Source organism: Carcharodon carcharias, chromosome 19 (genome assembly GCF_017639515.1).
Source record: "Carcharodon carcharias isolate sCarCar2 chromosome 19, sCarCar2.pri, whole genome shotgun sequence".
Classification (NCBI taxonomy): Eukaryota; Metazoa; Chordata; class Chondrichthyes; order Lamniformes; family Lamnidae; genus Carcharodon; species Carcharodon carcharias.
Window position 1 is genome coordinate 49,187,880 of NC_054485.1, and position 25,406 is coordinate 49,213,285.

At 41.2% G+C, this 25,406-nt stretch overlaps 1 protein-coding gene across 1 annotated transcript in view; it reads right to left on the reverse strand.

Moving 5' to 3' along the window:
- Positions 1–17,304: 17,304 nt before the first annotated feature.
- Positions 17,305–25,406, reverse strand: part of LOC121291613 (ephrin type-A receptor 7-like) — a 630,124-nt gene continuing 622,022 nt past the window's right edge. The window contains exon 17 of the mRNA XM_041213056.1: positions 17,305–17,900. Within this exon, the coding sequence (XP_041068990.1) occupies positions 17,786–17,900 (115 nt within the window). The 3' untranslated portion in view covers positions 17,305–17,785. The remainder of the gene's footprint in view (positions 17,901–25,406) is intronic.

Below are 25,406 nucleotides of genomic sequence, written 5' to 3' on the forward strand. Positions count from 1 at the left end.
TCAAGCTGCAGCCACTTAATCATTTTATGATTGTCCTGGGGGTCAGAATGCTCTTCCCAAACTCCCACACGCTGCAGTTACAATACCTTCCCTCCCACGTATGTCTAACCTTTTATCTACTTATTTGATTCATTATTTTTTAATTGACTCGATTTGCTCAATTAATTAATTAATTTACTTATTTAGTAAAGTAATAGTAAGGTACAATTTCTAAGCTTAGAGATAAAAGAGAAAGACTCACCAGCTGCTGCAGGCTGTAAACAATAAAGAAGCACCTCCTTCCCTCTCTGCACCACATTCCTCTTTTTGGGACTTTAGCACTCTTGTTAACAAAACACTCAGTTTAGCAATCGCTCTGTGATCCTCACCTTAAATCTGTGCCCTCTTCATTATCCAATCCTTCTGCTACTGGAAACAGTTTCTCCTTATTTACTCTCAAAGCCCTTCATGACATTGAACACTTTATCATATCTTGCCCTTTTCTCTTCTCTGCTCTAAAGCGATTCTAGCAAATCTCTTCTGCACTCTTTCTAGGGTCCTGACATCCTCCCTAATTTGTAGTGCCTAGAATTTAACAATAATGTGACAACTGGGGCCTAAATTGTATTTCATAATGTTACTGTATGCCTCTATTTATAAAATCAAGGATCCTGGATGCTATTTTTAGCAACCATCACAACTTATCCTGCTACCTTCAAAGACTTCTGTATGTACACCCCAGGATTCTCTGTTCCTACATTCCCATTAAAATTCTACCATTTAATTTATATTACTGCTGCTCATTCTTCTTACCAAAGTGAATCACTTCACACTGTTCTGCATTAAATCACATCTGCTACATGTATAGAGTAAAAGATTAACACCAGAAGCATACATAATGCTGATGTAATAATGATGTCAGATCACATGACTGAGAAGCAAGAGAGATCCAGAAGGAGGAGAAGCTCCAATCTTGTGTTGAGGTCATAAATACTTGCTGTAAGTTAAGAGTAATGATTTTGAGAAGCTACAGACTCAAGCAGCATACTTTGGGAGAATAGACAATCCTTAAAACCCCTTGTCTAGTCACTGACCGCACAATGAAACAGAGTGGAAGTGAGTAAAAGACCGAGTAAATCTTAAAAAGGTACAGGGCCGGCAAAAGAAGAGATCATCGACGGAAGAACAAAAAAAATGGAGACTAACCAAGACATCGCAACATCGTGGAAGCAACAGATATAAGCTGAGCCATAGATCTGGAGACCAGACAGCAGTGAGCACTGACCTGAAGCAGAAAGCAGTAGCGCAGAAGCAGAAACAATTCCAGGGCTCAGCAGAAGCATGGGATCCACACTACCGTTCCCAGAACCATTTCAGAGTGCAGAAGGCTCACCACAAGCCCAGAACTGGGACAACTGGAGGTGAAAGCTCTCAAGGTACATAGCTACTTCAGGATTACACAAAAAAGATCACAAAAGCCCAGGTCAGTACACTAATTAATGCAGTAGGATCTACCGCTGATGATGTGATAGCAAGGCAGGGGCTTGATGAGAATTCAATTTCTTATGAAGAAATCCTGCAAGCTTTCAACTCTTGTTTCGGCATCTATTGGAATTTAATAATAGAGGGCTAAGTTTAATAAAAGAAAGCAAAGACCAAGTGAAAGCATGGATTTGTTCAGCAATAGTCTCTATAGGCTGTCAGAGCAGTGTGATTACTAAATCTTAGAAGGATGAGCAGATTTGCAACAGGACCATAGTTGGGGTCCTGGATGAAGCATTATCCAATCTCTTACAGACAAGACAGGATGTAACACTAGTGAAAGCAGTGCAGACGGCGAGGCAAAAAGGAACTCAGGAAACAGAATTGAGCATTTGTTCATGGAGAAGGAGAGGACCTCTGGAGAAGATGGAGTCAGACCATTTAGTTTGTAGACAATAAAAGAGAAAGCACTGCAAAGCCTAAGCATATCAAAATGGGGAAAAGCACACCAACTGCCATTGTGAAATGTCTTCAGTGTGACAGGAACAAACTGCACAAGCAAGAAGAATGTCAGTGGTGCAGACAGAACGCTACACCTGTGGAAAAAAAGGCCACTTCAAAACTGTTCATCACTCGAAAACACTGACAACCTGTAAAAAGAGTGAGAAAATTTTAAAACAGAGCAACACAAAAAGAAGTAAAAGAACCACAAGTAAAGGAACAACCCTACCTGGGGGAGGTAAAAGATACTGAAAACAAATATTGGAATATTAAATTCGAAGTGGATGGACACACCACAGAGTTCAAACTAGGCACAGGTGCAGGGGTTTCTGTTTTATCAGATGAAGTCAAATGCCTCAAAACGATGACATTACAACCCTCATCTATCAAATTACAGGACCCTGGTGGGACAACTTTAAAAGTCATAGGTCAACTCATGCAAAGCCGAAATATAAAGACCGAGAAATCCTCAAACCTCTCTATGTCATTCAAAATAAGACCGTTCTCTACTAAGCAGAAACTAAAATGAGTCTATAAAGTGGATGAAGTTACTGATGAAAACTACAGCAGTACATTTCAAAATGAATTTCCAAAATTGCTTACAGGTCTAGGGAACTGAGTATCATACCCCCCTACTAGCTGATGCTAAATTAATTTGCCTCTTCACACTGAAGAGAGTCCCTCACCCATTCTTAGACAAGAAATTGAAAACATGCAGCAACAAGAGGTTATCTCACTGGTCACCATGTCAACAAAATGGTGTTCAAGAATGGTTACAGTCCCAAAACCAACTGCTCTGTAAGAATCTGTGTGGATTTAACTCAACTAAACAAGTCAGGAGAATGTGAGATCCACCCGATGGCCTCCGAGGATCAGAACCTTAACCAGCCATGAGTGCTTTTTTGCCAAATTGAATCCAGACAGTAGATTTTGGCAGTTGCCTCTGGACATAGAATGTGGATTGCTGATCGCCATTTGGTGATTATTGTTTCAGTAGATTGCCATTTGGAATATTTGAATTTTCCAGAGAACAATGTTTCACACTCTAGAAAGCATGGAAGCAGTCATATGCCATATGGACAACATACTAATATCTGGCTCCATGAGAGAAGAGCATGATCACAGGGTCAGAGCAATACCGAGAGTCCTACAGGATGCAGGCCTAACACTGAATGAAAAATTGTGAGTTCACCAAACTTATGATCAAGTTTCTAGGTCACATGGTACAAGCCACTAGAATCCACAGTCCTGCAGTTGATTCACAAAAAACAAAGTAATCAGAGAATTTCCACAAGCCAGGAACATAACTGAGCTCCAAAGATTCCTTGGGATGCTCAACCAAGAAGGAAAGTTCCTACCAAATTTAGCAGAGGTCAGTGAGTCCTTGAGACAGTTGTTGAAACAGGATAACAGTGGTGCTGAAATGTGAACCAGCAAAATGCTTTCAAAAGGATTAAGCAACTTTTAATTTTCTCTGAAATCTTGGCACATTACGATCCAGAATTACTGACCATTGTAGCAACCAGATGCTTCATCTATAGGGCTGAGGACAATTTTATTTCAAGTGCAGAGAGATGATAAGTGTAGACTAGTCTACTATGCTCAAGGTCAATAACAGAAACAGAACAACAACATGTCAAGATAGAAAAAGAAGCATTTGCAACAACATGGCCATGTGAAAAATTTTCAGACTATGTTATGGGAATGCGCTTCAAAATCGAAACAGACTATAAGCCACTAGTCACCCTTCTGAACATGAAAGAAATTCCGTAGGTGCCACCCAGAATCCACGGGTTCAAATTAAGATTGATGAGGTATGACTCTATCACAGAGTATGTTAAAGGGAGGTATCAAATGACAGCAGACACATTGTCAAGAATACCATCAGAAGGCACCAAAGAGAATTTACACTTCATCAAGGAGGTTGAAGCATAAACATCCTTAATCATTCAGCAGTTACCAGCTATTGCAAAAATGTTGTAGGAAGTAAAACAAGCCCAGCAATGAGATGAAGAATGCCTCTAAATTCGTGAATATTGTCTTAAAGGATGGCACCACTAATCCGATACTACAGCAGTGCTTTGAACACAACTGCCATTGAGGACTTACTGGTTTTCAACAAGAAAATAGTCATACTGAGAATACTTTGGCTTAATATTCTTCCAGGAATAGCAAAATGTTGTGTGAGAGCACAGCAAGCAGTCTGGGGGCCAGGTATTATTTGCTGTATAGAAGAAATGATTTCTAACTGTCTTACTTGTGCAGCCAAGAACAAACAGAACCACTATTACCTTGTACTTTTCCATCAAGACCATGGGAATTCCTGGGAATTGAGTTATTTTAATTTAGGGGGAAAAGAACCACTATTACCTTTTACTCTTTCATTAAGGCTGTGGGAGCACCTGGAATATTAACAGGAAAACCTTCCTTGTTCTCATTGATTACTACTCACTATGGATTGAAGTAAACCGATTGCATAGTATCACAGCAGAAGTAGTCATCTTATCTCTTAAGAGAATTTATGCAACACACGGCATCCAGACATTGTAGTGTCTGATATTGGATCACAATTTACTAATGAGCTATTCCACAATTTCACAAACAAATATGAATTTGTTCATGTAACCACTTCACCTCGCTAACCTCAAGTAAATGGAAAAGCTGAGAGAGGTGCACGAAATGTCAAGAATTTTTGGACTAAAACAAAGACCTTAATCGAGCTCTTCTGCGTTATCGAACCTCACCATTACAAAATAGCTTTTCATCATCAGAGTTACTAATGGGCAGGGGATTGAGAACACCGTTTCCATCTCTAGGACAAAATGTCAAACCTAATCTCACCACAAACGACAATGAGAGTGTAAAACAGCGTGAGGAATAACAGAGAAGCAACCATAATCGGAACTTTAATCACAGGCATAAAGCACATGAGTTACCACTGCTGCAGCCCTGGGAGAGAGTATGGGTCTGAGACCAACAGAAGTAAGATACAATCATTGTAAAAACTCCACAACCAAGATCGTACAGGATTGAAATAGACCAGGGCATCATAAGGAGAAACCACAATGCCTTAATATCCTTGGACAGAAAGCCAGTAGAAACCTGGGCTTACCACTTCTGATGGAGAAGAAGAAAGACTCACTACAATCTCTACAGCCACTCAGGGGAAAAACACTCACACTGACAGCGGGAGGGTGCGGAATATTCTGAACCACAAAAGGAGATCAGAATGAGATCAGGGAGATTGGACACGGCACCTCAGAGACCAACCCTGCAAAGTCTGAGCCTTTGTGGGGAGATGTAGAAGGTTGTAAATCTGATAGGGATACAGACTTGGGGGGAGCTGTAGAGTAAAGGTTAACATCAGAAGCATACATGATACTGATGTAATAATGATGTCAGATCACATGACTGAAAAGTAAGAAAGATCTGGAAGGAGGAGAACCTCCAACCTTGTGCAAAGATCCAAATATGTAAATACGTGCTTTAAATAAAGGGTAATGGTTTTGAAAAACTATAGACTCAAGCAGCATACTTTGGAGTAATAAACAAGCCTCAAGATCCTCATCCAGGTCTCAACTACTCAACTACACAATGAAACAACGTATGTGCCCATTTCAAAAGTCTTTGCCCTCCTAAAGTCTGTACTACCCCTCTCACTGTTTACTACATCTTTGAGTTTCAAGTCATTTGCAAACTTTGAAATTATACTCATGTACCCAAATGCAGCTTATTAATATATATAAATAGACTAGCAGTCCCAAAGCAAGCTACTGGGGGCACCACTGCAAACATCTCCCCAGCGTCACCACTACCGTCTGCTCTCTGTCTCTTAGCTGATTCCCTATATTTGCTTTTTAATCCTATTATTTTCAATTTCGTTAACAAGTCTATTATACAATAGTTTATCAAACACCTTTTGAAGGCCATTATACACAACATTAACCATACTATCCCTCATCAGCTCTCTCCATTACTTTATCAAATAACTCAAATCAAGGTAATCAAACATGATTCGCATTCCTTAATGCAGGCTGGCTTCAATTTACTAGCACATAATTTTATCCAGGATTCTTGTCTCCGAAAGTACCCCCTCCACTGAAATCAGGTTGGTTGACCTGCAGCTGTGGGGTTGGCTCCTCTCCCCTTTGTTAAACACAGGTATAATATCTGAACTCCCCCAGCCCTCTGACACTGCTTCTATTTCGGAGGAGGATTGGAAAATTGTGGGCAGGACCTCTACAATTTCTACCCTGACATCCTTCAGCAACCAAGGATGCATCCCATCTGGGTTGTGTGATTTTTCTTTCTACTTTTCAAATCCGTTACAGGAGATGTGCTTGATCACCTCACCCTCTGTGCTTGATCAGTCAAGCAGTCACAGAATGAGGTTTGTGTAGATAATTTGACAGAGAGCTGAGGAGCTAAAAGTTTGAAGTGGGGTGGGGAGAAAAGGTGAAAACTCAAAAGAACCAGTAAAATTTTGCAAGAGTAAAAGGGGAGGTGCTTGGGCATCTATGGCATTTAGATTTGCCTTTGAAAGATGGTATTTTTTACTACTAGTGATCCAAGGAGATCTATTATGGAGGGCATCACCACTGAGCTCACTCCAGGATTCACCTGATGCCCATATTGGTAGGTTTCCAGAAAAGGATTGCAGAACGCTGAGTAACTAACTGTTTTGTATAGAGGGATCTGGGTGTCCTGGTACATAACTCATAAAAAATTACTATGCAGATACAGTAAGTGATCCGGAAGGCAATGGGACATTGGCATTTATTGCAAAGTAAACAGAATATAAAAGTTGGGAAGTTTTACTGCAGCTGTTCAGGGCCTTGGTGAGAGCACATCTGGAATACTCTGTTCAGTTTTGGTCTCCATATTTGAAAAAAATATATAATTGTGTTAGAAACAGTACAGAGAAGGTTCACTTGACATATTCCTGGGATGAGGGGCATATCTTATGAAGAAAAGTTGAACAGGTTGGACCTATACCTATTGGAGTTTAGAATAATGAGAGGTGAAACATATAAGATCCTGAGGGGATTTAATAGGGTAAATACTGGAAGAGTGTTTCCACTTGTAGGAGAGACTAGAACTAAGGGACACATTTTAAGAATAGAGATCTACCTTTTAAGATGAAGGTGAGGAAATTTTTCTTACAGACGGTTGTTAGTTTGGCATTTTCATCCCCAGTGATCCGTGGAGGCTGGGTCATTGAATTTATTCCAGGCTGAATTAGACAGATTTTTCATAGGCGAGAGCGTCAAAGGTTATGTGGGGCAGATGAGAAAGTGGAGTTGAGACCACAGCTTGATCTGCCATGATCTGATTGAATGGTGGAGCAGGCTCGAAGGGCTGAATGGCCTACTCCTGCTCCTAAGGCATTTGTTCCTATTGCCCCCAAACATCAGGAAAATTAAGTCAACTGTAGCTACCCTCTGCCAACACAGCAGAGATCAGTTAACTCAACGGGAATGAGGGAAGATAGGACACCTTTTGTGTGGTTGAAAAATCATTCCTCATTTCATGGGCACAAGCCTAAAATAGAATAAACCTGGCCAAAAATTACAACCAGGAACCAGGTAGATTGCAGTGTTTTACAAGCATTAATGTGTGGGGACTAAAATTATGCTGAGAAGCTGCTTGAGTCCCATTCTAATGATATATACCATTTCAACCCTTCGATATGTTACTACGTTGTAATACCTGTGTATCATTTGCTACATGGCATCAGTTTGCCACACTCAGTATGCTTCCACTGCAATTCAAGCTCAGCTCCAAGGCAAAAAACAGGTCTATACAGTCTGGGACATGACCCGTATCAATCACATTCGCAACTGCAGCCCACACCCACTCTGGGCAACTGTGATATAACTTTGACAATTACTTTCTCGCTATTACTTGGTTTAACTCATTTTTTCTGCTATTCTTTCTAACCTTGCTGATATTCAGGTTTGATCTTACATCCAGGGTTATCCTCAGTTATATAAAAAAAAGATCAGTGCAATCCTCAAAAGCCAGGGCTCTAAGAGATGGCAAATGAGATACTTAGTGCTGAATGCATTACATTGCCAGCAAATTACAACTGACATATTGGGTGGTTTTAAACCTTTGTGGAATTATAGGGTCTATTTTTAATGATTCTTTCAGCATTCGTAACAAGGCTTATATTTATTGGCCATCCTTACTTTCCCAGAGAAGATTAGTATGGGAATGGTATCTTATACTGGCCAGGCCAAGTAAAGACATTGATAAACCAGTTGAGTTTTCAATGTCAATCCAAGAGCTTCGTCGTCACTTTTATTGATGCCAATTTTTTTTATTTTGAGATTTTTCTTTAAAAGTAAATTCAAATTTTCAAACTGCTGTGGTGGATTTTGAACTCTGGGTTATTCATCCAGTAGCATAAGCCATGTCACAATTGTTTTTCTGAATGCAACTTTCATTTTTTAAATATTAATCTCATTTGAAAGTGGTTCAGAAAAATTAAATTAAAGCACAGACACCAATTTCAGCAGTCAGTACTTCAAATGCTCTGCATTGATTTAAAGTTTTCAGGCAAGATTCAGGCAAGTTTAGCAATGCTTGACTACAAATTTCCACTCCAATGTTGCACCAAGGAGTGGTTCAGTAGATGTAGTACTGTACAGTGAGCTCTCAGCATTGGTTCTAAGTTACATCCTGATTAATTTGCTAAACAGGTGTATGTGACCAAAGCTACAACTTTTGAAGTAACATCAACGAGTGGGAAATCAACAGCACTTCCCTTATGCTTTTCCCATAAGCTGCTTACTGCATGCAAGGCCTGCAGGTGACATTGGGTCTTGGAATGTTCCGTCCTACGGGGGCTGAAACTTGCCTTTGGCGCTAAGAATCGACAGTCCCTTTTAAACTCCCCCTCTGCCCCCAATTTCTCTTCCGTTACAGTTGGCTTGAAAACAAAAGATCAAGCAGGATATAAAATGGGCATTGGACCCAGTATTGCCCATTTCCCATTACTGCCAATGTCAAGTTTCACCCCAATGTCATCTTAAAATTTAATGCAGTGCAGCTCTTCTTGGACCGGGTTTGAGGTGTGTTGAAGAGCAATCCTAGACCTGGCACTACTTAATGCTGACAGTGGATGCTTCTTATCAAAAGCATTCTATTCCCCAGCTTTTACATTTCATGGTAATTTGCATGAAATTAATATCTAAAAGAAAAAGAGCAAAAATGTGCATTGATGTAATCATACTTTCTAAATAATTCCCCCTCATAACATTGGGCAAACTTTGATGTGCCTGATGTGTAATTAAATTGAATACGTATTCTTTATAAATGGTAGGGCTTATGTTTTAGTCACACAATTTGCACAGAGGCTGCCTTTTCTCAAAATCTATACAGATACAGGATCACTTTATATAGAATAAAAAAATCTAGCCACAAAACAGACTGTTCAAATTCAACAACACACAGGCATGGACGCATGTGGACACACTTCAAATCCCAGACACTGGCGCATGGTTTTTATTCCTCATCAGGCCTTTCATCATTTCAGCTTGAGGCAATACTGCAATCATTGTCCCAATATAATGTCTGTATTTTATTGCCAGTTCTGCCCTGCCTACTGATCCTGACAAGGGGGCTTCAACTTCTCAGCACAACGGACTAACACATCGTATGTTTTGCCAAATGCTTTGTGTGTTACCCAAGCTTCAGCTAGTTATTATTTTTACCACTTACTCTACCACAATTCAATTGTTTTAATCCCTCAACAAATTAGAAAAATATATTGGATTTTTAAATATATTTTACATTGCTTCACACAAAGGTAATGAATATAAAAGAAAGGAATTCTGAACCCAACATGATTTACAGCATCATTGGTTAGAAGTCTTTCTATTTTTATAAGCCAAAGAGGGGCAAAATTTAATTTTTGTGCAGGACACAACCAAATTCTAACTACAGAGCATACTGTTTTCCAATAATAACGTAGCATTTACCTCAGTAAGCATCCTGTTGTGTGCAGACCTCTGGACTGGCATACAGTGAAGCCCATTGCTTTCAGAACTATAGCTGTCGTCCGACAAGGAAGGCCCATTATTAAAAACAATTGGTCAGTTCAAATTCGAAAATGTTTGACCCCTAAACTTAGAAATTGGTGTGCCCTCCAGTGCCGAACCATCGCAGGAGGCTGCAAGTGAGATGATGGACATCTTGTGACAGTACTGTTTGGTCCGCTGGGAAACTGAATTCATTCTCGGTTTGAATGTGTAATTTTGAGACACTCCCTTAAAAATCAATGCTTGAATGTAGAACTAACTTCAAGTACTTTGTCCCAGGCAAAACAGAGAAACCGGAGGTCTGTAAGCAGAGGCTGAACACCTTGATGCTTCCTGCAGGTAATGTTTTTAAATCTCAATCAAATGATTCCTTTTTATTTAATTTTGGATTATAAAGTGCCCCAAAACAAAAACAAACTTGTACTTATATAGTGTCTTGTCACATCCTCAGGATGTTTCAAAGTAATAGGCCACGGTTTACTTTTCTGAAGTATGGTCACCATTGTTATGTTGGTGAACATGGCTGTCAAATGACCACAACAGCTGCTAATAAACAACATGCAGAAAGAATTTGCAGGTTTGATGGTATTGGCCAAGACACTAAAGACATGCCATTTCTGGCAACCTCCCCTTTGCCTCCACCTATCACTGGCCTTCTATCCAGCTTCACCTACTCCACCCCCCTTAAGCAGCATAAATTTCATTACATTTTACCTCTCTCTACCTCTGAAGAAGTCATAAGGACTCGAAACGTTAACTTTTTTTTTCTCTCCACAGATGCTGTTAGACCTGCTGAGTTTCTCCAACGTTTTCTGTTTTTGTTACACTGAAGAACTTCCTGTTCATCTGGGAGTAGATGTAGATTCAGTTAACATATCATCCAAAAGATGGCCTCTCCAGAAATGCAGCACTACCTCTGTACTGTGCTGAAGTAGCAGCCTTGATGTATTCAACTTCCCTACTTAGTAATCCATTTCATCTACTGGCTGGGCCATGCAGTCCACACAAACTGGATTGGTTGTTGTACAGCAGGGGCTGTACCATGCTTGACGATATCAATATCGGTGAGACACCCATCTCACCTTGAGTGCATTCTGGTAATTTTCACTGTTTCCTTACTGCTTCACAAATGAATGCCCTGATTGCTCATGTGGGGGGAAATTTTGTATACTGCGCAGATTCAAGTCCATTCCTCAGGTCTGCCAATGCTGCAGCTGCTACCAGCATGGTCCAAGTGCATATCCTCGGTGGGAAACGCAGGTAACGGACAGTGCGATTCTGTCTGCACCTGCGAATTCAACATAATCTATATAGCATTGCTTTGAAGCTGTGCTACGCAAATTCATTTCTCCTTCCAGGATGTCTAAAAACTGTCATTACTGAAAACATATTGGGGTTTCATCTGGCCAAATGACTGTTAACTTTGTCCCGAATTCTTGTTTCTAAAAGCTTCCACACCCCCGAGGTTAAACTGACTGGCCTGTAGTTGCTGGGCTTACCTTAAACCCCCTTTTAAAACAAGGGCGTAACGTTGGCCATTCTCCAGTCCTCTGGTGCCATCCCTAAGTCAAGGGAAAATTGGAAAAGTATGGCCAGAGCCACCACAACTTCCACCCTTATTTCCCTCAGTATCCTTGCATGAATCTCATCTGGTCCTGGCGATGAATTAACTTAAAGTACAGATATAATCTAATACCTTATCTTTATCAAATTTTCACCCATCAAGTGGCTCAACTCTCTCCTTTTTTGCTATGACTTGGGCAGCATTTCCTTCCTTGGTGAAGACAATGTAAAGTTAATGTTTTCCCCCTGAGTCATACCCCCAGCCCCCATGCATAAACCTCCTCTGAAGTCCCTAATCAGCCCTACTCCTCCTATTGCTGTCCCTTAACTATTTATGTGCATTTAGAAGGCTTTTGGATTCCTTCATGTCAGCTGCCTGTCTCTTCTCATACTCTCCCTTTGCATCAGATGTGATTTTACAACAATCAGATAGTTTCATGGTCGCCATTACTGATGCTAGCCTTTTCTTATTCCAGATTTATTTAAATGATTGAATTTAAATTCCCCAGCTGCAATGGTGGGATTTGAGCTCTGTTACTGGAGCATTAGTCTAGGCTTCTGGATTACTAATCCAGTAGTATAACCACAATGCTACCATGCCTCTAAAGTCACACCCTGATGGTCAGATGGCCACATTGCATCATGGTCTTATGGGAGAAGGCCAATTAAAAGTTCGCCTCTGCTTTTGCTATTCCATTAAAGACAATAGCTGGGTTCCCAAGAAGAGAGTTTAATCAGAGAGCAGGAGCTGTGGATGACTGCATCCCTACCAGGAGAGGTGGGCACTGCTGAAGCATGTAGGGGACATCGCGGGCACTCAAAATAGAGGATCTCCCGGAAGACAAATGAAAACTTAAAAACAAAGAATGCTCACAGCTGGTGTGTCATCATTATGGAGGGGGCAATTGCTTGCAGCTTTGGCTCTGAGACCATGCGTCTCTGGGTTGGAGGGATTTAGACAAGGCACCAATGGTTACCGACCTGCTTCTGAGAGGCCTCTCCAGGTACCTGCCAGGCTACAGTCTGAGTGACGGACCTATCTGATGTTGGGAAGATCCCAGCAGCGACAGCATCTTGCCTCCAACTGATCCTAAATTGGCCCTAATGATCAAGTGTTGTTGCTGTTCAGGTAGCCACTGCCTTTGACTAGATTGCTGGGAGATGGGAATATATCAGGTAGCCCGATAAGCTCTCTTCAGAATTTGTTCCTAGCTTCATCTCCAAACTTGTCTCCGCAGGACTAGGAAGATTTTGCCTCAGTGTTAAGACAATCCTGGTGCTAAACCAGGCTGAAAGTTGCCAGATGTCAACAAGACTTTTTACCAGGCTGATAGTGAAAGTTAACCCTGCACAAGATGTTTCTGCACCTTCTTGATGGGTGGGTACCAACTGACACTGCTGGACTGCAAGGGCATCTGCGTATCATCACAACTGAGAGATGACAGAGGGTGCAGAGGACCATAACATGAATTAAAAGGTACATTCAATCAACTAGAGAGGCTGTATTCTTCCCCATCGCATTTCAGATACATGAGCTGGGCTTGGCTCAGTGATCACACTCAGTTCAAAACCCACTCCAGGGATTTGAGAATGCAGTCCAGCCTGACATGTTGGTGAATATTGGGGAAGGAAGGCATTGTAGGAGGCACCTTCTTTTCGATCAAGTCTGCCTATTGAGGTGAGGTAAAAGATTGAAAAGTTATGAGAAGAGAAAGGGACTTCTCACCCAAAGTTCTGGCCAATAGTTATTCTTCAGCTGGCCAACCACCTCATTACTTTTTGGCATCTTGCTGTGTGAAAATTGGCTGCTGCATTTGCTCACAGAATAAAAAAAATAATAAATCAATTGGTTGTGAAGTGTTTTGAGGCATCCTGAGTATGTGAGAAGCATTATACAAATACAAGCCCTTTCTATATCCCTTATATGGTAACACAGGCATCATATCTGCAGGTACTTAACACCCATCTAACCACTTTAAGTTGATTCACCTCTTTAATGCTCGTCAGCTACACTAGGGCCATTGGATTTCACCCAGATTTCTTACAAAAGAACAAAAGAATGGTGGCAGATAGTTGGCGCTACACATTATATGTTGGAACAGGTCTTTGCTTAATCTGGAGCAGGCTAATAAAACAACCGCTGTATTTCATTTAACTGTCATTGCAACTCATGAGCAGAACTCGGAATATGCAATTGCTGTAAGAATCAAATTGGTTCCGTCTTTAAAATAAAATTCAATGGTATTCCTAAATGCATCACAAGTTTTTAGAAAATTCCTCGAAACACCTGTTTTTTTTCAGTCATATAACTCCTGAACTTTACCAATTACAATGAGTTAAAAAACAGAAGCTGGGCTGGAGCGTGCTAAGAAAAATGGTTGAATGTGCTGGCTGAATGAACCATTGATGCCCATTAGCCTTTGGCCAAGTGCCACTGACCCACCCTACACCTTGCTAAAGTGTCACATCTGGAATGGTCCATCACAGAGAGATGGTGTGTGAGGCCCTTCTACCATTCATCACAGAGTGAACAACAGGTTTCAGTCATCTCATTGTGGACAATTCCAAAAGAAGACGAGGTATTATGTGATGGGAACAAAACAAAATATAGAAGCATCGTTCTATTCAGTTAAGATCCTCTCAATGCTGGTTGGATACTGGGATGTTCACAGCCTCCCACTGCCCACTTTTCCTGAAAAGTAAATGAGAAAGCGTTGGATTCCAGCTCAGTCAGGATCCAAGCCTGGAAGATGTGAAGCGGCAAAGCTGGTGAGAGAAGGAAACACAAATCCCGAGGCCATGTTAAGGATACCATTGGTATAAACCAACATGTGGAACACCAAACTGAATAAAGTCAATGATGAAAATTGTTTCTGTCTTCAGCAGCTCTGTAAATTAATTATGAATTTTTACCAAATGTAGAACCCCTTGGTTTTGGGGTTAGCCATTTTTATTGTGAAGAATTCACTTGCTTACTCTTACTCAAACCAAAACGGAACTAGTCTAATATAGTTCAAGGCTACCTCTTTTGCCAAAACAAAAGCATAAAACTCTTTAGATAAACTGCATTGACAACACAAATGGAAACAGATTAGCAACAGGAACATTCTCCATTCAATGTCAAATATTCAGAAAATCTACAGTGAAAATTGTTGTAATGCTTGCAGCTGTTGTGCCTCATGTTTATTTACGTAGCAATGGGCAGTGATTAATTAGACAATGGTGTGCAGACTTAGCTGAATGTTGTTTCACACCTCAGGAACATTAAATTACAATCTCTGCAACCCACCAAGTAAAATACATGAAGATCAAGCTTGTTGCCATCCTCTATCAGAGCACATTATCATGAGCTCAGGCCATCAGAGAATCACACCACTAACAGTGCAAATCATTCCAATTCAAATGCAATGTTTTTGTTAAATGCAATGAAAGTCTCATTTACTGATGGTCAGAGATTAGATAGATCCTCAACTGATTCTCTTAAGGATCATTTTCCAACTTTGCGCTCCCATTGGTGAGCCTCGCTGTTTAGAACGTAACTCAGATATGCTGGCCTGCTTTGCACAGCATTGACTAATCATTTAAAATAGAACTGTATTTCAAAAACTGTAGCTCAAAAAAATTACCCCTCATGAATCAATTCAGAATGCAAAGATTGAATTGAGTTATGGGTTAGGTATTGTAGTGTTACAGGATGAGGATCACTGCAAAGATCAACTGTCTAGGAAATATCTGAGATGGGATTAAATGTATCTTATTCTTATATTGAACATTTGGTTATTAAATTATTTCAATATTTCTCCTTCACTTGACACAGATTAAACCTATTAATGAAATCAGTGTTTGCCCAATAAATGAACCAAGCTCTGAGGAACCATGAAGAGTCAATGTTTTAATCAAATGTTTCTCATAATGTGATGTAACCCTACCTGGCAAACTGAGCCAGCTGAAGAGGTAAAATTCAGAGCAGGAAACAGTAAGGTCAAAGTTATCAAGATGAATGAAACCAATATCCTAAAAAGTATCAATAGGTCACCAGTGGATAGAAAACAAACTAAACGAGGTCGAATTCAGAACCAGCAGGAGCAATATCCGGTCCCTTCCTTATGCAATGATGCACATTGAAGATAAAAATAACCAGAAAATTGTCGGTTCGTGGAGTGTAGGCTGGACAAGAGATTGTACTTGATGCCCTAATTGAAACTGGGGGAGGGAAGAGACAACTTCCCCAGGGATTAGCTCTTGACCTTGGCTTAGTGAAGACAGTGAGTGAACAGAAACAGTCCTAGGTCAGTAAATAGGATCTTTATCTCCAACAATATCGTCTGGTCCCTGGTCAGAAGCCATAGAATAGGTGTGGGATAGTCTCTACAGAGAAGTTGGCAGACTAAACTGCATTAATAGGAAAAGGTCACTGTGGATCTAGTGAAAACGTTGAGCAGAACATGGCAAAATGGAAATTAATAAGTGTGTCATGGACAATAGCCAGCAGTCTTGATTGTCCAGGAATTAATTTGGAGAGCATACAAACAAATTTCATTCATCTATGTCATCATTGTTGTCACTGTCACTGAGTCAATTTTGGATCCAATTTGCCACTTTCCCTTGGATCTCATAGGCTTTTACTTTTGTCCCATGCCCCTTGTGGGACCTTGTCAAAACCCTTGCTAAAGTCCATGGAGGCTACATCAAGTGCAATGACCTCATGGACCCATCTTGTTACCTCCTCAAAAAAGTCAATCAAGTCAGTCAGACATGACCTTCCCTTAACAAATCCATACTGATTGTCCTTCATTAATCTGTGCGCCCCTAAATAATGACTTATACTCTCCCTCAGAAATGTTTCCAATAAATTGCCCACTACTGAGGTTAAGCTGACTCTCTATGTGATGACCCACCAATAAAACACAACTATGAACTGTGTAAGCACATTTCCAGGGCAAACCTTCAATGTAGTTGACACAAATCATTAATACTTGTTATCTGTGACTAATTTCCTCCATTTTGATTAAGTGTACAGAAAAATTTAAATTTAATGAAAAATCTTTATAACCCCACCCCATTATCGCCACATGGATGTGTTTCATAGCATGTAACTAGCAAACTAATATGGAGATTGTGGTGAAAAGGTTCAAAAATGCACAATTAAATGGGGCTGAATGGCAGCAATACTATGTGAACCTCACTCAGCTTAACTGGACTATCTGAAATATCCATGTCTGTTTGATCCCGGTCTCATTGATTCATTAGTATATATAAAAAAGGGAAAAGATGCAATTATTTCTGTTTACTTTTATAACCTTTCAAGTCCTGAAGGCCTGGTCTCTCTGTGTTTTAGAAAGAGGAGCTCCAAGATTTGTTACCCTATATTGGATATAGTTTGGCATTTGGATTTGCCGTGCACTGGAGGCCACAAGATTTATTGCTGATCAATCTGTAGCGGCTGGATACACTTTTAAGTCCTGCTCATGGCTATTTAGCTATAACATGAAATTCCCCAACAAAAGAAAGGTGGCCTATCTCAGGCACTTGCTAAGCAGGTTGGTTAAACCTCCAAGCAGCCAAACCAAGAATGAAATGGACATTTCATTCTCTGAGGGCCGCACGCATGTGCACACACGCCGACACACACACACACACCGACGCACACACACACACACGCCAACACACACACATACACACACACACCTCATTGCCTTAAAGAAATTGGGCACTTGAGTTATATGACTGAGGATGTTTTCATAGATGTTATTAGAACACATAATCCTGGGTATTCAAAGAACCAAAGTTAAAACAGAATTTCTCAAGTCCAAGTTGATGTTTTAAGTTCACAGTTTGGTGACACAGGGAGTCTGTACCAGCTCCTCATTTATCAAAGTGAGCAGTGTTTACCGAACCACAATGATCAAAGAAAAACAGAGTCGATATCGAAAAGTAAACTGGACACTGCCGCTTGCATCCTATTCTTTTCCTACTTCATCCGCGTTCCAGGAATGCCACATAGCAGGTTGCTTGAGCAACCCTTTCCAAGATACCCTTTGCTGAAATCATTTTATTAAAAAAAAATGAATATAAAGACTGGGTCTTGGGTCCTTTTCCCTGGCCATCCCACACACAGGCATCATCTTGTAAACATACTGCTTTTGAACAAGCAGTTTATGTTGGCAATTTGTCAAGAATGCAGCTTGCAGAGAAGACTTAGGTGGATGCCGCTGTCAAACCTGAACACCTCGTCCATGCATTTGTATAACCTGTGCTCGTAGAGTCTGAATGCTGCTCAGGATTTGTTTCTGGTGTTCAACACATGTAATCCCCAGGCTCATTACATCCCTGTGGAAGAAAATCACACAGAATTTAGTGCTTGCAGTCTGCTGCTATTCATTTCCATTACCGTCACTAAGAATGGGGGCTGTGCTGGTGATTGAATGAAAAGCACAGCTAAGTATAATAATCATACTGACATAATCAGCTTGTACAAGTTCCCATTTCTAGTGGCACTTCATCCATTAAATTACCTGCCATGGCTTTTTATTGAAATCTCTCACAATTGACCAAAACTGAAAAGATCAGAATAGACTCACATCAGATCCTGAAAGGCTGCTGTTTACAGGCCGCTCCTTGGGTGACGGCTTCAATTGAGATGGATGAAGCGACCGAGGCATTGAAGTTGGGGGGCTGATAGGTTTCATCAAGGTCTGACAGGTTTGGATGAGAAGAATGACCCAAGTGATCACATACTCCTTTTGTGCTCTTACACCAAGCTTGTATTGCAATTCCCTTACTTTTTTCGCAAATTCTGTTTCTTTTTTAAAAAAATTATTTCCTCTCTAGTTTTTCCCTATTTCTGAAGGTTCCGGCTATGGTAGTTTATCACAGGCCTTTGGATGCTATGCCCCTGTGACCATTTTCCATGTGCAAACCTAGACGGTAAGTACTGGTAGGTCGTTAGACTATGAGGGGCATCACCTCGAGCCTAATCCTGTCATCTGATGCCAACACACATCCACTTTGCGATATGGGTACACATATAGCAATAAGGGCCATGAGCCCTGGATATTTTTTTCCCCATTTTCCAAAAATTAGGGGCGTGGATACCATCTGTAAAACTACCAAACAACTAACTTGACCGACTTACTACCATCCGGTTTGTATAGGTCAGTAGTAACGGAGGAGTCCATTTGTAACTAAGCCACTGGAGGGAAATTTGCATATTTATAAAAACGTAAGGACTTTAAAATGCAGTTTCACAATTTAATTGGGCTGATTCGATGGCATCCATGTGTGAATGAAGGTAAGGAGGGCAGTGAGGGTTGTGGGGCAAAGGGCACAACACAGAGAGAATGAACCGCATTTCCTTCAATGTATTTGGTGTGTGAAATTCAGGCCAGTACTTGGAGTGGTAATGCAGCCTGATCTACTCAAGCTACTATAAGACCATAAGACATAGGAGCAGAAATTAGGCCATTTGGCCCATCGAGTCTGCTCCGCCATTCAATCATGGCTGATAAGTTTCTCAACCCCATTCTCCCGCCTTCTCCACGTAACCTTTGAACTCGAGAAGAAAAATTGGGAATACAAGTGCAGATAGACCTTTTTAGGCTGTGCCTTGGTGTCACGAAAGTGTGATAATTTTCGTAATGTTTTTCTGGGCCAGGATTTTGCCCTCATCGGGCAGGCTCGGCGGGGATGGGCGGAAGCGGTCAGGAAGCCGACCACCATCTGTAATTGGGGCCTAACTGCGATTTCAGGCTGGCGGGTCAATTCAGGCCTGCCCAGCATGAAATACATGCCGCAGCGCTCAGCGCTGCCCATGTGGAGAGGGAAGGCAGCGAGCGGGGAACTTTGTGCATGCGCACACAGGAAAAGCTCCCTGAGGTACAAAGCTGCCTCAAGGAGCTGAAGATATAGAAAATCAAATATAAAGACTTTAAAAATGCTACAAAACATGCCCCTCTCATGTGACTCTGTCACATGAGCAGTGACATGTTATGAACGAAAAGTAAAAATTTTTATTTTATTTTTAATTGCTGTTGGAAAACCTCATCCCACCCGTGGGTAACGTTGCCTAAAAAATGCCCCACTTGGCCTTTTCGTCTGTCCGCCAACCTTAATTGGTACTTTAATGGCCTCAATAGGCCTGTTAATTGTTGGCTGGCGCACTGCCGACTCCTGCATGTGCCTGCCGACTGAAATATCGCATGAGTGGGTGATGATGTCGGGACGCTTGCTTGACGTCATCGCGCGTCATTTTACGCTCGTTCGGATCAAACGCTGCCCGCCTGGCGAGGTAACAATTCTGGCCCTGGTTTATTGTAAAGTAGGTTAATGGGGGCTGTGTTTTTCTGCCTGTGTGTGATTTAATTACGTTTTGTAGCCAAGCTGACTGCAAGTTGAAAGTTATCAAAAGAAGTAAGGTGGAGGAGTGTCTTTAACATGCTAATGAGTAAACATGGTTGGGGTGTTAGCATGCAAGGTGTAAAAAGAATTTTCATTTTTAGATAGATGAAGGGGGGGTTGAATTTCAAAGACGTTAATGAGAATACTAACAACACAAAAAGATCATATTATGAGGAAGATTGAAGTTCCAAAGACATATGGGCCTGAATTTTTAGGTCAGTGGGTGGGCGCAATCAGCCGGCCTGGGATAAGCTGGGGAATGGACCGCGATTTCATGTTGGCTGGCCATTTAACGGCCAGCCAGCGTGAAACATGTGCTGAGAAGCTCAGCGCTGCCGAGATGGGGGCGGGAAGACCACGGATGCTGACCTCCATGCGGGCACAGGCAAGCACTGACAGGAAGCTCCCTGAAGGTAGGGAGCTACCTCAGAGAGCTGAAGACCTCAAAAGCATTAAATAAAGTTTTCAAAATCAGGAAAAAGATGTGCAAGCATCACAGTCACCTGAACATGTAGATGAAAAAAATGCTGTCTATAGGTTCTTATTTTTCTTTGATTTAATAACGAAGGCTTCATCCCACCAATGAATGAGGTTTCATGAAAAATGCAAAGACCGTGTGGCCGATTCGCCCATCTGCCAACCGTAAGGTTGGACGGACCACGAAAAATCAGAGACAGTTGCGCCTTTAATTACCTTAATTGGCCTCTTAATTGTCGGCGGGTGTGCTTCCGACTTTTGCACGTGTCCACTGACCGAAATATTGCGCGAGTGCGGGATGATGTCGGGACCCTTGCCTAACATCATCTTGCATGATTCTGTGCCCAATCGGGTCAGGCACACGCCCGCCCGCCAAGCTAAAAATTCTGCCCATCGAAACAATGGAATTTACATATTAAAAAGGGAGAAACATATATAAAGGGGAATGAGGCTATGTGTCAGGAGAAGGCATTGTAATATCTAACAGAAGGGTGTGAAGCCTCCAGTATTTGTGCATTAAGCCTGCTGTCTACAGAAACCGAAGCTGGAGAAAGCTGCTTTGAATTTCACTGTCCAGGGTATTGTGTTAATTTGCTGGACCTGTTTAAAATCTAAAATATCTATTTTTTGGGCCGTTGCCTTAAATGGTTTGTAGCTGTGATCCAGGTTAATTAGGGGTTTTAGGAGTTATCATAGTAGTGATTTGTAGGCCTAAGTATGTGCTTGAAATCTTTTCTTTTGTTAATAAATATCTTAATTTAGTTTTTCAGAAATCTCTAACGTCCTGGTGGACTTCTTACTTCACAATTCAGTGCACGCACATCGAAATAAATGTGATAGCAGGATCACGTTTCCCTCGTGGATTTGATCTGTTTGGCACACATCACCTGCCGTGTCATAACACTTGGCCAAATGCCACCAGCGTCATCTTGAAAATGCAGTGCAGTTGAATGGTCACTGGGGCTTTCCCAAGCACGCACTATAACATCAGTGGAAGATCTACGGAAACTCTGGGGAAACTGCTATTCAACATAATACTGCACTTGGTGCCAACTCCCTGTGCGCCAAGCAGCAGGAAATTGACCAGTGTAATCAAATTAGTGTGAGGGAGGGAGTGAAGTATTTCTGGCTGAATATTTTGGGTTAGGATTAGAGCACAGAGATGACATTGCTCTCCACACTCATTTTCCTGGTAAAGGGGGAAGGTATGGGTTCATGGTTTTAGAGAAGTAAATTCCAGAGGAAGTGCTTCTGTTTTATCAGTGTGCAATGTCACTGCTTGTGGCTTCCCTTTGTTTGGTGTCCTGCAGTCATATTTGGTGGGGGTGTTTGAACCATCAGAGTCTGGCCTGTGTTGAGTGCAGCATCATTAATGCTCAGTGGGGAAGGCAGGTGGGAGACACATGCATGTGGAGAATTATAGGTGCACCTAGTATTTTAAACTACTTGTCCCTCAATCTGCCATCAGGGACATTCAACTGTTGCTGCATTTTCTATGCGGGAGTTCTCCAACTTCTACTTTTTAATATTTGGTTTTTAAAAGGAACATTGGGGTAACCAAAGCTAGAGGCAATACGTATGAGATGGTCACTAATAAAATTTACAGAGAATTTAGGAAAATAGCCTTTACCCAGAGTGTGGTGAGAGTACGGAACTTGCTACCACACGGAGTAGTTAAGGTAAATAACTGCATTTAAGTTGAAGCCAAATAAACACACAAGGGAGAAATAAATAGGAGGATGTGCTGACAGGGTGAAATAAAGAAGGGTGGGAGGAGATGCACCAGCATAGGCCATTTGAACTGAATGGCCTGTTTGTGCACTACAGACTCAGTGTAAAAAGATCGTTTGATTCTCTGTCAAGGTCTTTTAGTCATTTTGTAGAACAGTAGTGTGGTGAGAAAAGAGACATGTCAAAGATTTTCATCTTGCACTCATCAGGATACTTTGCAAGAATAAGGGGAAAACAACAGTTTATACTATATGTGAACAGAGTGCTGATTGGTAGGTAAGCGGACTCTGGGTGTGGCATTTCCATGGAGAATGCTACATATATAGTGATTGACATTTAACTGCCAAGCATTGTTTGAAATTTAAACCAGGCAGCTTGACCCTGATTGGTCAAGGCATTGCCCTGAGGAATGAATCAGTGAATGAATGTCACTTATTTTGTTTAGGCGCAAAATTTGTGCATGTCCTTTTTGTCTGCAAAAAACAGGGCCTTGTTTATTTATATATGCAGCTTCCATTACACGTAAATATGCCACACTATGAGCCTGACAATCTTAAATTGGCTGTCAGTGTAATTCTTAATGCATTGAGGATTATTTAGCAAATGTTGTCCAATCGCAGAATCACATCTAATTTTGGACACTGTTTTGAGTTTTGCAAGCATGGGCTGGTTAGGTACATACATGCACACAAACATAGGAATTAGGAGCAAAAGTAGGCCAATCAGCCCCTCGAGACTGTTCATGGCTGATCTGAATGTGACCTCAACCCCATATTCCTGCCTACCTCTGAAAACGTTTCACCCACTTGTTACCTTGCGCATTGTGAACAGCAGCTGGGACATGCTGTTTGATATGAGCTGCCAGTCTTTGGGATGTACAGCCTACGTACCTATACACACAAATGTGTAATGTGGTATATGCATTTCAGTGCCAGTGTGATTCTGAGTATGTAGGCCATACATCCCAAAGTTTAGTTAAACAAAATAAGTGACAGCCATTCACTGACCCATTCCTCAGGGCAATGCCCTGACCAATCAGGGTCAAGGAGCCTGGTTTAAATTTCAAACAATGCTTGGCAGTTAACTCTCAGTCACTATATATGTAGCATTCGCCATGGCAATGCCTCTACCAGAGTCCACTTGCCAACCAATCAGCACTTTCTTCACATACAGTATAAATTGTTGGTTTTCCCCTTATATTGGTATTCTTGTAAAATGTCCTGATGAGTGCAAGATGAAAAGCTTCAACATGTCTCTTTTTTCGGCAGCAATACTCAAGGCTTTTTTATTGAACCACAATTGCATTTCTGGCCTGAAATTTTGCTGGTTTTCAACATTTATTAACTTACGGGGCCAAGCCATGAACGAACATTGAAAGATGAGCCTTTGCTTCAAATATTTCCTTCCATTCAGAAGACATGCCTGAAGCTGTTTGACTGCATGTGCTGTTTTCAAGTACTATTGGTTCGATCTGCTGGTTCCTGGGAGGCAGCAATCATTTTTTTCCAGAAAGGAGCACCAGTTGATTGTTAAAGGTTCAGTTGGGGGCTGTCACTTAACATTAGGTGCTTCCCTATAGTCCTTAATTAGTGGCATAATACTAGATTCAATCTGCCACTTACAGTGACAATACCTCTGGAATCCAGAGACCTGTTTTGATATGTTTCACATCCTGCAGTTCCCTCTTCTACATTCAGTAGGCTCAATACCCCAAGAGTGAATTAAAATGCAATAGGTATATTTTACAGAGGCTACTGGTATCTCAGTGGAACAGGCTCGGGGGAAATGAGAAAAGCTGGCATAAATGCAAAAATAAAAAAAGCGCATCTGTATCAATCTAAACATGGTTTTGCAAAAAAATAAACACCAAAGCTGCCTTTAAATACTACAAAGCAGTTAAGTGAGGCCAAGTATGTGACTGAGATTTGTTTGGATTCTCTCTTTGCCTATCGGCCCCCAAGAGAAATTGCTTAGATGAGACAGTCCAGAAGGCCCAAAATTTTAGGCTTTTTTTTTTAAACTTTGTGGTACATTTTTAGTCTATATATTAATGGCCTAGACTTAGGTGTGCAGGGCACAATTTCAAAATTTGAAAATGACTCAAAACTTGGCAGTATTATGATCTGTTCAAAAGGGAAATGGGTAAACACATGGAGAAAAAAATTGTAGGATTGCAGGGGAGGGGCAGGGCAGCAGGGTTAGCTGAGTTGCTCTTGCAGAGAGCTGGCACAGGCATGATGGGCCTAATGGCCGCCTCCTGTACTGTTACCATTTTATGATTCTAAGGTTTTTTTTAATATCAACACAAATTAACATGAGAAAATGCGGGCGGCGGTGAGATTTATTTTCCTTCTTCTAACAGTGCTGAATATCGCCTGCTAATTCATTGGAAAACCAATTGAGGTTCAAATCTTTCTAAGGTTCCGGCAGAATGTGAAAAACAGAGGAAAAAGGAAAGCAAAAGGAGGTCTTGCAATCAAACCGTCACAGGAGCTTGGTGAGAATGAAGGCATAAATGAAGAGTCCTAAGGGGAGTTGATAAGCTAAAATTGATAGGATGCTCTGCTAATACAGTACCTCATGGCTCATCAGGCACCAGAGCTAGCCTGCCCACTCCTGCCATTTATGCCAACAGGGTCTGGCACACCAGCCTGTCTACGACTGTGGGGACCTGGCTCCACAGGCTCCAGGCAGACAATTGCAGATCTGTGCCATCTGTTGTACACATAGCCAGGGTAGCCAACCTGATTGTCATTGGCAGCCAAGGTCACCTCTTCCTTCAGCACTTCTGCCTCGTTATAGTTTAGCACAGGTGTTAACTAGCAATGTGCTGGATCAAATAGTTCAGGTCAACATGGGCAACAATTTCTTCTTCCTTCCTACTGAACATCAAAGCACAGCTGTCCAATGGCACTGTATTTCCAGTGTCGGAATGGCTACTGAAGGCAGCCATCCTGCAGTCTATCCCTGTGTGATAGCAAGTGCCCATGTATCATGCAGGTATATTTCTTTTTCTCTAGCTATTTTATGAATGAAGTCCTTGGATGATGTGAAAGGGCCAAGTATATTGGTTTTAAGTATCAACTTACAAGCACAGGATATGTAATGGCTATTACAGTCTGTTATTTTGCCAATTTAAAATCCTTTTTTGATTTTTTTTTCAATTTTATATACAATCATAAACATGGAGAAAATAAGGAGCTATTAAAAAATTCACAAATTCCAAGATCA